The sequence below is a fragment of the Coloeus monedula genome (assembly GCF_965178545.1).
Source record: "Coloeus monedula genome assembly, chromosome: 4".
Classification (NCBI taxonomy): domain Eukaryota; kingdom Metazoa; phylum Chordata; class Aves; order Passeriformes; family Corvidae; genus Coloeus; species Coloeus monedula.
The window spans coordinates 7,902,531-7,917,894 of record NC_138784.1 but is presented as its reverse complement, the minus strand read 5'-3'; the positions used below and the strand labels follow the sequence as shown (position 1 = coordinate 7,917,894).

Here is a 15,364-nt window from a genome sequence, read left to right as displayed (position 1 = left end):
CCTGCAGCTGTGGGGGAACCATCGCACCGGCCCTGCCCAGCCAGGAGCCACCAATGCCCCTGCCAGCCGTGAGCAGAACTTCACCAAAGGGGAAAGTGCCTGTGGCCGAGAGAGGGCTGTCACTGGGTTTCTGGTTTTGTTGTTGTTGCTGCTGCTGTTGTTGTTTGTTTGTCTTGTTATATATATATATTAGTAAAGAACTGGTATTAATTTTCTTACAAGTTTGCCTGAAAGTGCCATAATTTCAAAATTATAATAATTTGGAGGGAAGGGGGTCATATTTTCCATCTCAGGAAGGTTCCTGCCTTCCTTGGCAAGACACCTGTCTTTTAAACCAAGACACTGTGTCTCCCTATATATATAATTAAGTTCATTATTTCCTGCCAGGAAGTCACCAGAACATGGGTTAGGAGGAGCAGATCAGGCTAGATCCCAGTACTTGGGAAGACAGATCTTCTCAGTACAAAACCAAATCCATGTAAATTGATAGAGCATGAAGTCCTAGGAGCAAGAAGGAGCTCAGGATTGCTGTAACAATGCATTATCCTACTAGCTTCTCCCCCAGCCCCCAATACATCCTTGGCACATTGATTCTCCTCTCTCCATCTCAGTTAACGTAGCTATGAAATGGAGAAATGCCACTAAGCCATTTTGTGAAACACTGGAGGTGTCACTCATGGGAAATGTTACCTGGTGGGTAACACTTGTTTGTACAATGAGGAGCAGGAGCCTGGCTTGCTCTCACACCATGAAGGGTTTATGCACCTGACTTCTCAAACACCTGGGTGTAGAGGGATTCCTTGTGGAACAGGGGCATATGATACCCCAGGACAGTCTGGCCAACCCAGGGTTACTGTGGAAAAACCCCTGAACTGGCCTCAGGCTGCAGGCAGGCCTGGAAGACACCTGGCAGCAGGCAGCCTTGAAAATCCTGGGAAAAGTTATACACTGGTCGGCTCCCCCACTGCTTAGAGGCTGTCCTGTGGGAACAGGGCATGAATCTTTGCAAAATAGATATAAGTTAGTGTAAGTAAACAATAAAGCAGAGAACGATGCTCAAATCGTATCAGTGTTTGTGTCATTACTCTGGCTGGCTCCCCTGCACTTGGAACCCCCCTCCCCGCAAAACCTGGCACCCGAGCAGGGACCCGAGTGATTTTTTCGCTTAAATGTGGTTTCGCTTAAATGCGGTTTCGCTTAAATGCAGTGTGTTTTTCACTTAAATGCAGTTTCACTTGAATGCAGCAAGACTCCGAATCATCGCATCGGTGTTGGAGCCTGGGGAGCCGGAGTGGGAGGTCTCAAAGCCGAGTGAAGCCAGAGACTGTAGCTCGCGCAGCTGAGCAAGCACCCGCAAGTAAGAAGATACGGAGTACGAGGCAGGAACTCGCCTCCTAGCCAGTATCCTCTCTAAGAGAGGCGAGACTGTAAAAGATCAAGATCTTTATGCCCTCGTTACGTGGGCCCAGGAACAAGGATTTTTGAAATACACTTCACTTTTGTTTTCAACTGAAGCGTGGTGGGAAGTTGGGAGCAAACTGTGGCTGTCCACGACTGAGGGTGGAAAGGAAGGTAAAGAAGCTAAAGCTCTCGGATTAACTTGGAGAGCCATGACTAACACCCTTGCAGAAATGAAAGCAGAGAGGAAGGTGGCCATGGTGGCCATGGAAGCCCTGGGGGGTGGTGGCTCCGGGAAGGAAACAGACGGGGGTGTTACGGAGCGACGGCCAGAGACCAGGGTGGAGTCCAGGATTGCACGATTCTTTGGGCTGACCGCGGGTAGACCGATGAGGGGAACAGCAGCACCCGTTCGCTCGCTGCGGGAGCTGATGGACCTGGTGGGGAAGGAAGTTACCCCTCCGAAGTCTGAGGGAGAAAAGGCGGAAGTGCAGGCTCCAGACCCTGGGGGCGGGGCGCAGGCGAGCAGAGGAGAAACGAGCAGTCCTATCTCCCGGCTGAAAGCGGCAGCGCGCAACCCCCCTCTGCCGGACAGCGGATCATCATCCGATGGCAAAGCAGCCTCTATGGCTCTGTTGCCTGCAGAGACAGAGCCAGCCAGGGCTGCTGGGGGTCAGCCCCAAGAGGAGGAGAACCACCGAGAGATGATGCATGAAGTAATCAAGAAGCTTGATGAATTGTCTACGTGTCAGGATGCGCTGGAGTCTAAGGCTTGCGAAACCGCACCACCAGCACTGTGGCATCCCGTGGACCCACCAGTCAAGACGGCCACCAGAACTCCTCCATTCCCGTCGAGAGAACCGGGCGCAGTGCCTACGACCCCTCCCTTCCCGCGAGGGGAGGTGCAGCCATCGCCTCCATCAGCCCCGACAGTGAGGACTGACCCATTGCAAAGGAGATGGAATGGAGTTATCCGTGACACTATCATTGAAGGTGACTGGCATGCCGTAGATGCCCTGGCCTGCCCTGTACTGTTACAAGGGGACACTGCAAAGTGGGAACCCCATGACTGGAAGCTCTTGTAGCAAGCAAAGCAAACGGTCACCACGCACGGCCTACGGTCCGAAGCTGCACGGAGCATCCTGCAGTTACCTTTACAGCAGATGTCCTGTGTCCTAATGATTGCATCAGCATCACACAATTGTTGTTAACCCCTTCACAGTTCCTGCTCTGGGAGCGAATGTGGAAGCGGCTAGCACAAGAAGAAGCTAGCAAACACCAAGGTGATACGCAAGACCCACTGCATGCGATCCAAGCTGACATGCTAACTGGAAGCGGGGCTTATGGAGCGACGGTGACGCAGCTGACCATGCCCACAATCATTCATCACTTGTCACAGACTTGCCCACAAAGCCTTGTTGTCAGTACCCGAAAAGAAGTCACCTCTGTATGCAGCAGTCCGACAGGGGCTGTCAGAGCCATATGGTCAGTTCATTGACCGTCTGTCAGCAGCCTTGAAGGACGCAGCTGAGCTCTCTGAAGAGCTCCAAGAGCAAATGTTCCGGACCCTTGCCTTTGAAAATGCTAACAAGCAAACTAAGACAATTCTTGCCATGCTGCCCCAGGGAGCAGGAGTAGACGAGACGCTTGTGCGTGCTAGCTGTGTGGAGCAGTCATCTCAAACAGCTGCATTTACTGCAACGCTGCAGAATGTCCTGCAAAAACAGGGACAAGTCATTGCCACAGCACTGACCAAAAGAGTGCAAAGAAAAAAGGGGGCGAAGGCCGCTGGCCCACCTCCTGGTCCCCAGACAGGCAGAGTAGCCTGTTTCCGATGCGGTGAAGAGGGGCACATGAAGCGCGCTTGCCAGAAAATGGTGTGGTGCCATGACTGCAATTCTGGCAACCATGCCACCATAGCATGCCGCTATGCGGGAAATGGCCAGCGCAGCGTGGTGGGGTCTCGTGCCAGGACACAAATGAGCGCCCCAAAGAGCCACGAGTCGAGTGCAACCCCAGTGGTTTCCTTCACCAGAACCAGCCAACCACCTGGGGGAGCCTCGGAGTGGACGTGGTAGCCTCAATAGAAGTCACGCTGACGGACCGCCAGGTCACCCTGATCCCGACCACAGCCAAGGGCCCCCTGTCATCAGATGGCCCTCGTCTGGGTGGCCTACTCGTGGGGCGGTCATCAACCAGCTGGCAGGGACTGGTGGTGCTCCCTGGCATCATCGACGCCGACTACACTGGTGAAATTAAGATCATGGCCTACGCGCTGCAACCACCCATGACTATCCCGCTGGGCAGTCGCATTGCCCAAATCATTCCCATTCCCCTAATGGCCAACGGGGGAACCAGCAACAACAGTGTCCGCGGAGACCAGACTTTTGGGTCCTCTGGGTTCGACATGTTTTGGACATTGAACCTGGCCCAGAGACCTCAGCGGCAAGCGATCCTGTGAAGGGGGGCAGAAGCCACCAAAATACAGCCGGTTTTCGACACAGGGGCTGATGTTACCATCATTAACCAGGCGGTATGGCCACCTGGTTGGGGACTGGAAAAACCAGCAGCCATGCTGGTAGGGGTGGGAGGAACACAAATCCCCGAAGTAAGTGCAACCCCAATTACCTTAGAATTTGAGGACAATCAAACCATTGTGCGTCGCCCCTATGTTATGCATCTGCCTCAGACCCTGTAAGGCCTGATCAGATGTGACATCCTTGCGCAGATAGGCCTTGTGCTCACCACAGACCAGCATTTATGCTGATGGCCGCTGCCCATACAGGCTCTCACCTGGTTAACAGATGACCCTGTCTGGGTCGAGCAGTGGCCAGTAACAGACAAAAGGCTGAAGATAGTAGAACAACTTGTTGCAGAACAGCTAGCGGCAGGACACATCAAGCCGTCGGTCAGCCCATGGAACACCCCCATCTTTGTGATCCCAAAGAAGTCAGGAAAATGGCGCCTCCTTCATGACCTTCGACAAGTGAATGTGTACATGCAAGCTATGGGGGCACTGCAACCTGGGCTACCAGCTCCTACAATGATCCCAGCGGGATGGCAAATCACTGTAATTGACTTAAAAGACTGGTTTTTTACAATCCCACTGTATCTAAAGGACACAGAACGTTTTGCCTTTACAGTGCCCACAAAGAATTGCAGTGAGCCTACTTAGCTCTACGAGTGGTTGTCCTACCCCAGGGAATGAAAAATTCTCCCACGCTGTGTCAGCTATATGTTGACTGGGCACTACGTCCGATTCAACGACGCTACACAGAAGCACTCATCTACCATTACATGGATGACATCCTGATAGCTACTGCTACAGAGTTCCCAGATAAAGAGAGGCAATGGTTCAGAGAACACCTGCATGAGTCTGGATTAGAGATCTCCCTCCAGAAGATCCAGCGGACTGCACCATGGCAGTACCTGGTCTGGCTCATATCAGACTCGCAAATTAGGCCCCAAAAGATTGAGCTACACACAGAAATCTCCACACTCCATGATGCGCAACGGCTGCTAGGAGATCTATAATGGGTCCACGGAGTCGCGGGAATCACGAACGCCGACCTCGCTCCATTCCTGCCATGGCTGCACAGGACGAACGCTACCGAACGTCGAGAATGCTCCCCGGACCAAGCAACAGCTCTCGCCAAGGTCGCAGATAAGCTGCAGCACACATGGGTATCGCACAGAGAAGAAGGAGTCCCACTCGCCATCCTCATCACCCTGATCAGTGCAGCAGGTTCACATGCCATCATCCATCAATGGCAAAAGAAAAAGGGGGAGGACATCCGGATTCTCGAATGGATCTTCCCACCGACTCAGCCACACTTCAGACTGCAGTCCAGGGTAGAGATGGTGGCGCTTTTAATCCAAAAGAGTCACGACTGAGTGGTGGAGTTGGATGGCAGGGAGGCAGAGGACATCAGTATACCAGTCCAGACAGTGGACTTGCAGTGGATGCAGAGGCACTGCAAGAAGCTCTGCTCAGATTCACCGGCGTGGTCCATAACAAGCACCCACAGGGAAGGCTGGCGCAGTTGCTGGGGCGCTACGAGTGGCTGGACTGCCCGCTGAATGTAGTACGGCCAGTACTAGGGTGCACAGTGTTCACGGATGCGGGGAGGAAAACGAAGCAGGCCGCCTGTGTGTGGAAAGAGAATGACCACTGGAAGACTCATATCATAGCGGGAGAACCGGCCGACAGCTTGCAAACACTCGAACTGCGCGCCATGATATGGGCCTTACTACAGTGGTCGAAGGAACTGGTGAATGTAGTCAGCGATTCCCTATATGTCGTTGGAGTAGCCCAACGGATCCATGATGCAGAAATCCGGCGTACCAACAACGAACATCTGGGCAGACTGCTTATCATATTGCAGCACACCCTGCAACAACGGACACACCCCTACTGTATCCTGCACGTTCGGAGCCACCAGTGGAACATCGGGCTGGGAGAGGGCAATGCCCGTGCAGACGAGGCGGTGACCTGTGCCCCCATAGTGCATCTCCTGCCTGCGAACACTTTTGAGCAAGCCAGATGTAGCCATGATTTGTTCCACCAAAATGCAAAATCCCTGCAGAGACAGTTTAAGATCCCGCTGATAGAAGCGAAAGGCATAGTGCGGGCTTGTCCCCGCTGTAGCCATCACGGCCCAGGGTTGGGTGTGGGAGTTAACCCCAAGGGTCTGAAAGCCCTCAAACTTTGGCAAACGGATGTCACGCACATCCCTGAGTTCAGACGACAGCGCTATGTCCATGTAACAATTGACACCTTTTCACACTTCCTGTGGGCTACCACTCAGACAGGAGAGAAGGCATTGCATGTGGAGCGGCAACTGCTCTCTTGCTTCACAGTAATGGGGGTACCCAAAAAGATCAAAACGGACAATGGGCCAGCATACACCAGCGGTCGCCTAGCCAGATTTATGCAGCAGTGGGGGGTAGAACATATCACGGGGATTCCACACTCCTCCACCGGTCAGGCAGTGGTAGAGAGAGCCCATCGTACACTAAAAGAATATCTGGACCGACAGAAAGGGGGAGAGATGGAACCAAGTAAGCGGCTAAGCAAAGTGCTGTTTACATTGAACTTCCTCTCTCTGGCCTGGGCTAGGGAGGAGCCTCCAGTGGAAATCCATTATCAGACTGTAGGGGTGTCATAGGTTAGCAAGCATAGTCCCGGAAAGGATGTCCTTGCAAAGGGGTGCTTACAGTTTCCTCTGGGAACTGATAGAACCTATCAGCTGGCCAGTTTGAATATGGACAATTCTCTAAGCCACTTAAAGTTGTGACCGCCTCTGTGATCCACATTTAAGAATAGGCAAACTCCCCCTCCAAGCTCTCTCTCGTTTCCGGTGCTGGCACAGGTGGCTGCAGGCCCCGTGTGGGGGCCAGCGGGCCTGGCCAGGCCCTGCTTGGGCCAGGCCGGGCCGGGCCACGACCATCCTGAAGTCAGGGACCTGTTCCAGCTGTGGAACCCCCCCCCACTGCCTTGCCGTGGGCAGCCGGAGCAGCTGGGCTCTCCCCCCTCTCCACTGCGATAAGAAAAATTCAACATTCCAGCTGCAAAGCTGCAAGGCCGAGGTGAGATTAACCCTTTTGTTGCTGTGAAGAGCTGAAAACCTGAGGGAAGAGAGAGAGGAGATGCTTAAAGCTGAAATTCTGTTGTGAAGCTATGATATATCAGAGTATCCTGTTGTAATTTCATGAAGATAGGGGGGTGGAGTGTTCAACTCGTAAGCAAAAGCACCTGCGCCGAGATAGGCAGATGCTGACGCAGCTGTAATTTCATGAGAAGTTTGGACAGGGAGAGATGAACCAGATGAGGACTTTTGCTCCAAACGGGAAAGGAGAAAACCTCAGTCCCTAGAGATGCTCCCAGAGATAGTCCTAAAGATGAAGATGATGAAGACCCTTTGCTCCCAGGGAAGGAGAAGGGCCTCTGTTTTTGTTTCTGAACGGCTCAGCCTTAAAATTGTACCCCAAAAAACTTCAAGAGTGGACCCTCGAAAGCAGTTGCGGGAAAAGCTGCAAGTTGGGGGAAGGGACTCATATGTGAGCAGAGACTCCTCTTCCTAAATGGACTGAACGATATTTGGAAGTGGGCGGCTGTCTCGTTGTGATACTGTTTTCATAGCAGGAGCAAGAAGAGACTTCTCTTTCTAAATGGACTGAACGAGGTTATTATGGAAGTGGGAAACAGACTGAACATCTTAAGGGTTGTTTTTTCACATTGTCAGTGGGAGAAGGGAGGAAGGTGGGGGGAGGAGGAGAGTTCTGAAGGTGGTATAATTTTTTTTCCTCTTTTAGGTCTGTTAATAAACTTCTTTATATTCTTTCAAGTTTGGTGCTTGCTTTGCATTTCTCCTAATTCTTATCTCACAGAAGATGAACAGTAATGAGTATTTTGGACCAAACCACTACAAGGGGAATCGAGCAGGCCCTTCCAGGAATAAGTGTTTTGTACTGTAACCCTCCAACGGGGTTGTGGGAAGGTCCCAGCCCAGTGCTATTTAGCGGCCGAGGATATACGTGTGTTTCTTCCCCAGAGGGACCGTTGTGGGTGCCCAGCAGGTGGTGCCGTGCTACAGGACCCCGAAGTGAGAAGGCACAGTCAGCATCGGCTCCTGAGGAAAGTGATGCCACTACTACAACAGCTGGAACTCTGGGATCCCCGTCCCGAGAAGCCTTGGGAGAGGCTGAGTGAGGGGGATGAGAACTTGCCAGGTCCACCACTCTCCGTAGCAGGGGAAATAGCAAGACCCTGTGGCGAATGTAACAGCCGCCCTGGGTGGTTGCTAGTGACTTGTGGTGGTTGTCGGGGAACCCTCTGCGAAGGCAGAACCAAGAAGGGGAGTTGCGTAAATTCTTGCGCATAGCACCAGACACAGAGGTAGAGTGGGGAATTGTTTTGACTGTCTTGAGACAAGGGCATTGGTGGACATCTTCGATCGGCTGTCCGCCCATTTAGATGAAGTGAAGGCAGTACAGAGTGTGGCAGTGTTAGGGCGAGAGTACACAGGTTCGTATCCCATGGCAGCATGTGGTGGTCCCTGAGTGCTGGAAAGCGACAAAGCAGCGCTGGACCCGCAAACATTCTGAGAGGTTTGCTTCTCGTAAGCATCCTAACCGGGTCCCGCGCAATGTTGACAGCCATCCAAAAGAGACAAAACATGTGGGTCACCCTAGCTGAATTAACAGGGCAAGATTCCATGTGTCTGAGCCTGGCCACGCCAGGGAACCCATTTCGCACCTGCTTAATTGGGGTCCCATACTTTAACCCGCAAGACTTCCGAGGGATGCTAGACAATAGCTCCCTGATAGGGAACGCCACAAACAATGGCAAGTGTTCAGGGCTGATCGGACTCAAGCCTGCGCAGCAGCGTGCCTGCTGGCAAGGTGCATTCTTGAAAAGCATCAATGTCACCATGGGTACACCAGAAGGGTTAGATCTGCTGGGTTCCACAAACCAAACTGGGGATGGTTACATGACATTCGAGCCTCCCACTACCAGTTAATTAAATGTTAATAAGCGCCTTTGGGCCACTGTTGACCCTCTTGCAGACTGGTTTCTGAGAAACTACAAGTCCGAAGCAATTTACCACCGAATCAACCTCACAGGTCAAGCCCCGAAACGCCTCCTCAGTGGTACGTATGTGGGGTCCGCCCACAGGGGGGACCGTGCTACTGAGGAAAACTCACTCTGTTCCATCCAAGCCTGCATCAACTCTTAAATATCACCCACCGCACTAAAACCAGGGTGTGGCGTTCAATCCATGAGCTCAACTGTAAAAGGAATGAAAAGCCTGTCTTTTGGAGTCGTGGCATAATTTGGCTAATAATAGCATCTGTTTTTACCTGGTGCTTCAGCAGCTAGGGCTCACGCAATATTACATAACCTTGCTTTCTGGGTGAGGGATGAGCTAAACATAACTTTGCAGATGCTTGATGAGCTAAGCATAGATGTTACTAGTATTAGGCATACAGTATTACAAAATTGAGCAGCCATTGATTTTCTCCTATTAGCCCATGGCCATGGCTGTGAAGATTTCCAGGGCATGTGCTGCATGAATCTCTCTGACCACTCTGTCTCAATTCACAAGCACCTCTCTGACCTCCAGAGGGGCCTGCACAACCTTCAGGAGACAGACAAACCCTATTGGAGATTGGCTTAAGGGTCTGGGTATCACCGGATGGCTGCATACCTTGGTAGTAGAAGGCTGCCGATTGCTATTTGTAGTTATAATAGGCTTAATAATACTTGGATGTATTTTTTCTTGCCTTAAAGGGGGGCTGCAAAAGATCACTGACCAGGCCTGGGTTGCCCAAAAAGAAAATGGGGGATGTGTAGAGGGATTCCTTGTGGAACAGGGGCATATGATACCCCAGGACAGTCTGGCCAACCCAGGGTTAATGTGGAAAAACCCCTGAACTGGCCTCAGGCTGCAGGCAGGCCTGGAAGACACCTGGCAGCAGGCAGCCTTGAAAATCCTTGGAAAAGTTATACACTGGTCAGTTCCCCCACTGCTTAGAGGCTGTCTTGTGGGAATAGGGCGTGAATCTTTGCAAAATAGATATAAGTTAGTGTAAGTAAACAATAAAGCAGAGAACGATGCTCAAATCGTATTGGTGTTTGTGTCATTACTCTGGCTGGCTCCCCTGCTCTTGGAAACCCACCCCCCTCCCCGCAAAACCTGAGAAGAAAGCCAGCTTGTGCACAGAAGAGAGCCTGGGGAAGACCCTGAGAGTCTTTCCTGCCACTGGAAACTTTCAGATCCTGCAGATGCCACAGCAGCACAGTTGTTCCTTGCAAAAAAAAAAATTTGTTACTCAGATCAGTCATCAAAACTTCCATCCATCCTTATATGAACACCTAAAGGGAACTGAGAACTCTCCAAAAACCTCAAAGTCATTAATGTCTCCCTCTTTGCAACTGTTTGTAATTCCCTGCATCTGTCCTGCTCCTCTTTTCATGTATCTGCCCCCCAGCAAGGCTTTAGGTGCAGGGCTGCTTTTCAGTCTGACAAAGTGAACCAGACCCTCAGGATTCATTTCCAAGGAAATTTTGATTCCAGCTGAACACCAAGAAAAACATTTGGTTCCACTTGGGGAAGAGGGGAACAATCAACCCACCATTCACTAGGGAAGATGCGCTCTCACTTTGCACCTTTGCAGACTCAACATGAAAAAAAAAAGCAAACTGAGGACTTTCCAACCAGCTCTTAAAACAAGCTTTTAGTTGAGAAAATTGTTATTCCAGAAGATTCATTCCTAAAGCATCACTCATTGGACTGCAACATGAAGCCAACAATTCCCTTCAAGTTTATTCCTGCCCACCTCCAAGCTTAGCAAGAACTACACAGCTCCTAAAATAGAGGTGGTTAGAGCACGGTGTGGAAAGAACCACCAAGGAGCACCAGCATCATCTGCAGAGGCTCTTCCTTGTTCTCCAGATGCAACATACTTATGCTTTTCTTTATACAGGAAAGAAAAAAAAAGACAATCAATGAAACTCAAGTGTACACCTCTCTACAGGTTACATTTATTCAGCTGGGCCAATTAAGAAAAGTTAAATCCCAACTAGTAACAGTAAAAAACTGTCTGTCACTTCTGGAATAATAATTGGAGAAGAATTAAAATTTTTAGATAGGAAAGCTGCTCTATGTCTAAAGAAACACACTAGAGGAAGCTGTGACATTTAAACAGCTAGAAATGAAAAGATGGCATTAATGCTTCCATAGAAGCAACTTTTTTTTCCCTTTTCTCCAAAAGGAAAAATAATCAAAACCAGCTACTTTACTGTGCTACTTCAGATATTTCATGCTGAATACTTACACTGGAAACAACTTTTTTGTGCCAGATCCAAGACCTTTTGAAGTTATTTACATTCTGCCATTAGCTTCAATGGGGAACAAGATCTGCCTTGCAAACTAATCAAAATAGCTGCAACTGACAGGCAAATTAATTCATGGCAGCTTTGGTTGCAACAGCTACAGAATTTAGCAAGATGATTGACTGTGTTAGTGATGTAAGGGCCAAATTCAAACACTTCAAATATAAAGGATAATTAACTTCCAAAATACCAGAATTGCAGGATCATAGAATGGTTTGCGTTGGAACGGACTTTAAAAGTTCATCTGGTGGAAGGAGAGGTGTTGAGGAGGGGGTTCAGGGGTTGTTGGGTGCATGTTGGGAGTGGACACCTTACACTAGACCAGATAGCTCCGAGACCCATCCAACCTGGCCTTGAACTCTTCCAGGAATGAGGCAGCCACAACTTCCCTGGGAAACCTGTGTCAGGCCTCATTACCCTCACAGAGAGGAATTTCCTCCTGATATCCTAAGTAAACTACTCTTGACGCGCACTAGCCTGTTGGTGTGGGGGGCCACCACGTCCTTCCTGGAGAGCGTCCTGGTTGGGGCTGCTTCCACTAGTATCCCAGATACTCAGCTTCAGCACGACAAGGCCAGGCTCTGCTCACAGAGGCCTCGTGCCAGCATGAACCCAGATGGGTAACAAGCCGCATCACCAGAGATAAAGAGGCGGGAGGGGCCTTTTGTGTAGATTCCAATGAGGTTTATTCCAAAACACACCCAGGAGGGTCCAGTAACAAAATGGCCCTGATAGAGGCGGGTTCAGGGATTTTATACTTGGGGTTTTGGGGGCAGGCAGAGCACCAGAAACCAACTGGGTGAGGGCTAGGGGGAGGAGAGAACCTGGAGTGACAGGGGAGCAACAAACCAGGGAAGGAGGGAGGTGGGAATAGGGACAGGGAACCAATGGGGTGCAGAAAAACTTCCAAAACATTACACATAATAACTAGGGGACATGCATATTCAACGGGATCTACACAGAACTAGGCAGAGGGTCAATTGACCACCCATAAAACAATAATCTACATACCACAGTAAGGGACTGTGGGAACTCTCCATAACCTTGGGGGAGATTCTACACTTCAGTGCCAGTCCACCATGAGTCTAATGTTGCCCTGGCCCTTCTTGGCTCCCTGGTTACCTCAGCGTCTGCTGCTACCGCCACCACAACTCTCTGTGAGTTTGAAGCCATTTCTACTTGTCCTGTCACTCCACCCCCTTGTAAATAGTCTCCATCTTTCTTGTAGGCTCTCTTCAGGCACTGGAAGGCCACCATGAGATCACCCCAAAGCCTTCCCTTCTCCATGCTCAACAATCCCAATTCTCTCAGCCTTTCCTCACGGCAGAGGTGTTCCAGCCCTCTGATTATCTTGGTCCTCCTCTGGATTCACTCCAGCAGCTCCATGTCCTTCCTGTTCTGGGACCCCAGGGCTGGATGCAGGATTGCAGGTGAGGTCTCAGCAGAACAGGGCAGAGGGGCAGAATCCCCCCCTCCCCTGCTGCCCACAGGGCTTTGGATGCAGCCCAGGATACAAATTTCAGCCCAGGATACAGATGAGGTTGTAACATTCTATACAAAAAATACTCCTCTGACAGAATGGGGGTGGGACATTTTTAGTATATCCAGCTTACACATTTACCTAATACACATATAGTAAGACAGTGAATTTTAGAAAGAGATTTATTGTGGAAGAATGATTTTCATGCTCATTTACAATGAAATAATCCGTTTTAACAAATAATCATGCCATTGCCTAATTTCAACACTAAACATAATATTTACATTCAAGTTTACATCTTTGTTCAAGTTCCATGTACAATATTGTCAGAATTAAGTAAGAATGCATCTTCAAATCAAAGTTCGCTTTTTTTTTTTTTTTTTTACAATAATCACCACCTTTCAGACATTTACTGGAAATGACAAATTTCCTGTCTTTGCAGTAGACAAAGACAGGAATTATTTCCCAGCTACAGCACTGGAAAAGAACAAAAACCACAAAAAACCCCAAACAAAACCCCAAACACAAAAGCAACCCGCAGGAAACACTGTCATATGCATACATCAATCTCCAGTTGCCAGGCATTTAAACAGGAAGGAGGGTGCAGAATAACCTCTGCACAACTGATTTTTGGGGACTGTTTATGCCATCATTGAAACAGATCCTGCCTTAAGAAAATGAACCTCAGGACAATTCTTTCACAAAGTCCTAAATAATAAGAAGACCTGCTTTGTCAATACTGAAGTGAACATCTTGTAATAGCACCAGACAAACCCTGGAACTTTTTGTTATATTCTATTGGTTTGTTGGTTTTTTTTTCCACCACAGGAATGCCCAGGTTCACAGCATTGTGGCCTGGCAGCTTTTAAAAGACAACTAAAAAAACAAATAACACTCCCCACCCCCCAAATACAAAAACAACAACAAAACAAGAAAAAATACTTCTAATGTGCAGAAATTCAAACTAACTTTTTAGTACTGCTTTTTCCTCTTCACACTCTAGGATGTAAGGGAATTTCTGAGTCCAGGCGCATGTTTTCTTGTCCTGCACACAAATCTCTCCCTTCTTCATCAAAGGTTTCCAACATAGACTTCTCAACCCTCCCACCCTGACCTGAGAATCAGCTCTGACAACACTCAAACTCAGAAATGGTTCTGAATAACAACTTAACATGGTCCCACTGAACAGCTCAAAAATGCAACACCATTTTTCCTTCCTTCCACAGTTCCATGTGATGCCTGCTATTCTAATCCATGTTCTCCTACCAGTGCTTCACTTGCTGCCTGGTTTCACAGAGGCCAGAAAGAGTAACAAAAGAACCAGAGCACACCTGCCGGTTCACCACTCTGACTTACGTAAGTTATATGACAACAACAACAACAAAAAAGTGATTGTCTTGGATTTTGGCTATTAATGTCATGGAGAGATATTGACTTTGAAGATGCAAACCTAAACATTCCCACATTTTAAATAATCTTTATATTTAGCAGAGACTACTTCACTTGTTCTGCCTTCATGTTGTGACATCTCCTGCAGAACTTGTGGGCTGAGGAGCAGTTGTAGAAGGCTGCACTGGCAGCATTTCTAGCTCAGATTCACGGACAAAGATGACGGCATCGCCACTGACATTTATCAAACACTGAGCCTGGAAAAGAAGCCAATACCCAGTTACCAAACAATAAACAATAACATATTTTATGTTAACTTATATCTGCTAGATATAACTACACAGAAAAATCAACAGAGATTGGTAGAAGGACAAATTATTTGAATTTATCGGTGAGGCAACATGTGCCACATTTTCTTTTCTATCTGCTCACTTGTGTGCTACCAAAAATGCAGATGGATTGTTGTAAGACCACCACAGATGAAATATCTGGATATCTGTACTTGCTTTCATTACTGTTTTTAACAGATTTAATTTACTGAACATTCTGTTACTGCGTTTACAAATTAAGGTTTGTCCCTTTATGTACAAAATGGAGCATTTTACGTCAGCAGCTCCAGGTATTTTTATGTGGAGTTAGGATGGAAATCCTACAGTGCAACATCAGAAATATCAAGTTCTGCACTACTGTGCAACTATTTTCTGCAATTTACTTCACTCTAGCAAGCTCAGTTCTTTTACCCATCTGGGTATTTATGAAGCATCCTCATAATTTTGTGTTATACAAGAAGACTCTTGGATTCTTAAAACATTATCGTGAGATATCAAGAAATGTTGTGCAGATATGGCTCTACAGCACTGCAAGTTTTTAAAGACATAAAATGCGTATTTGTATCATACAAACTTGTTATTTCACATCCTAATGTACCTGATTTTTGTTTGGGTTCTCCATGAAAACACACTGCTTCATTATGTATGACACAACTGCATTCCCTCCCAGAGCTGCAACATGAGCTCTCACCATGGCAAACACTTCAGCAATAAAAGCATGGAGGAAACCACTGACACCACCCTCCTAGAATGGAAAAAATACACATTACATGTTATATTAAGTCTAGCTACAAGATGCTGAGTGCTTCTCTTCCATATTTATCAGCTGAATAATTTAGTGAATCCTAAATGGTGTGGAGAACTTAACAG

The 15,364-nt window shown here is 48.6% G+C and overlaps 1 protein-coding gene across 10 annotated transcripts in view; it reads right to left on the bottom strand.

Moving 5' to 3' along the window:
• Positions 1–13,007: 13,007 nt before the first annotated feature.
• Positions 13,008–15,364, bottom strand: part of C2CD5 (C2 calcium dependent domain containing 5) — a 58,787-nt gene continuing 56,430 nt past the window's right edge. For all 10 annotated transcript variants that reach the window (XM_082280002.1, XM_082279994.1, XM_082279993.1 and 7 more), the window contains 2 exons: positions 15,093–15,239; positions 13,008–14,422 (listed from right to left, as the gene is read on the bottom strand). In XM_082280002.1, the coding sequence (XP_082136128.1) occupies positions 14,291–14,422; positions 15,093–15,239 (279 nt within the window). In that variant the 3' untranslated portion in view covers positions 13,008–14,290. The remainder of the gene's footprint in view (positions 14,423–15,092; positions 15,240–15,364) is intronic.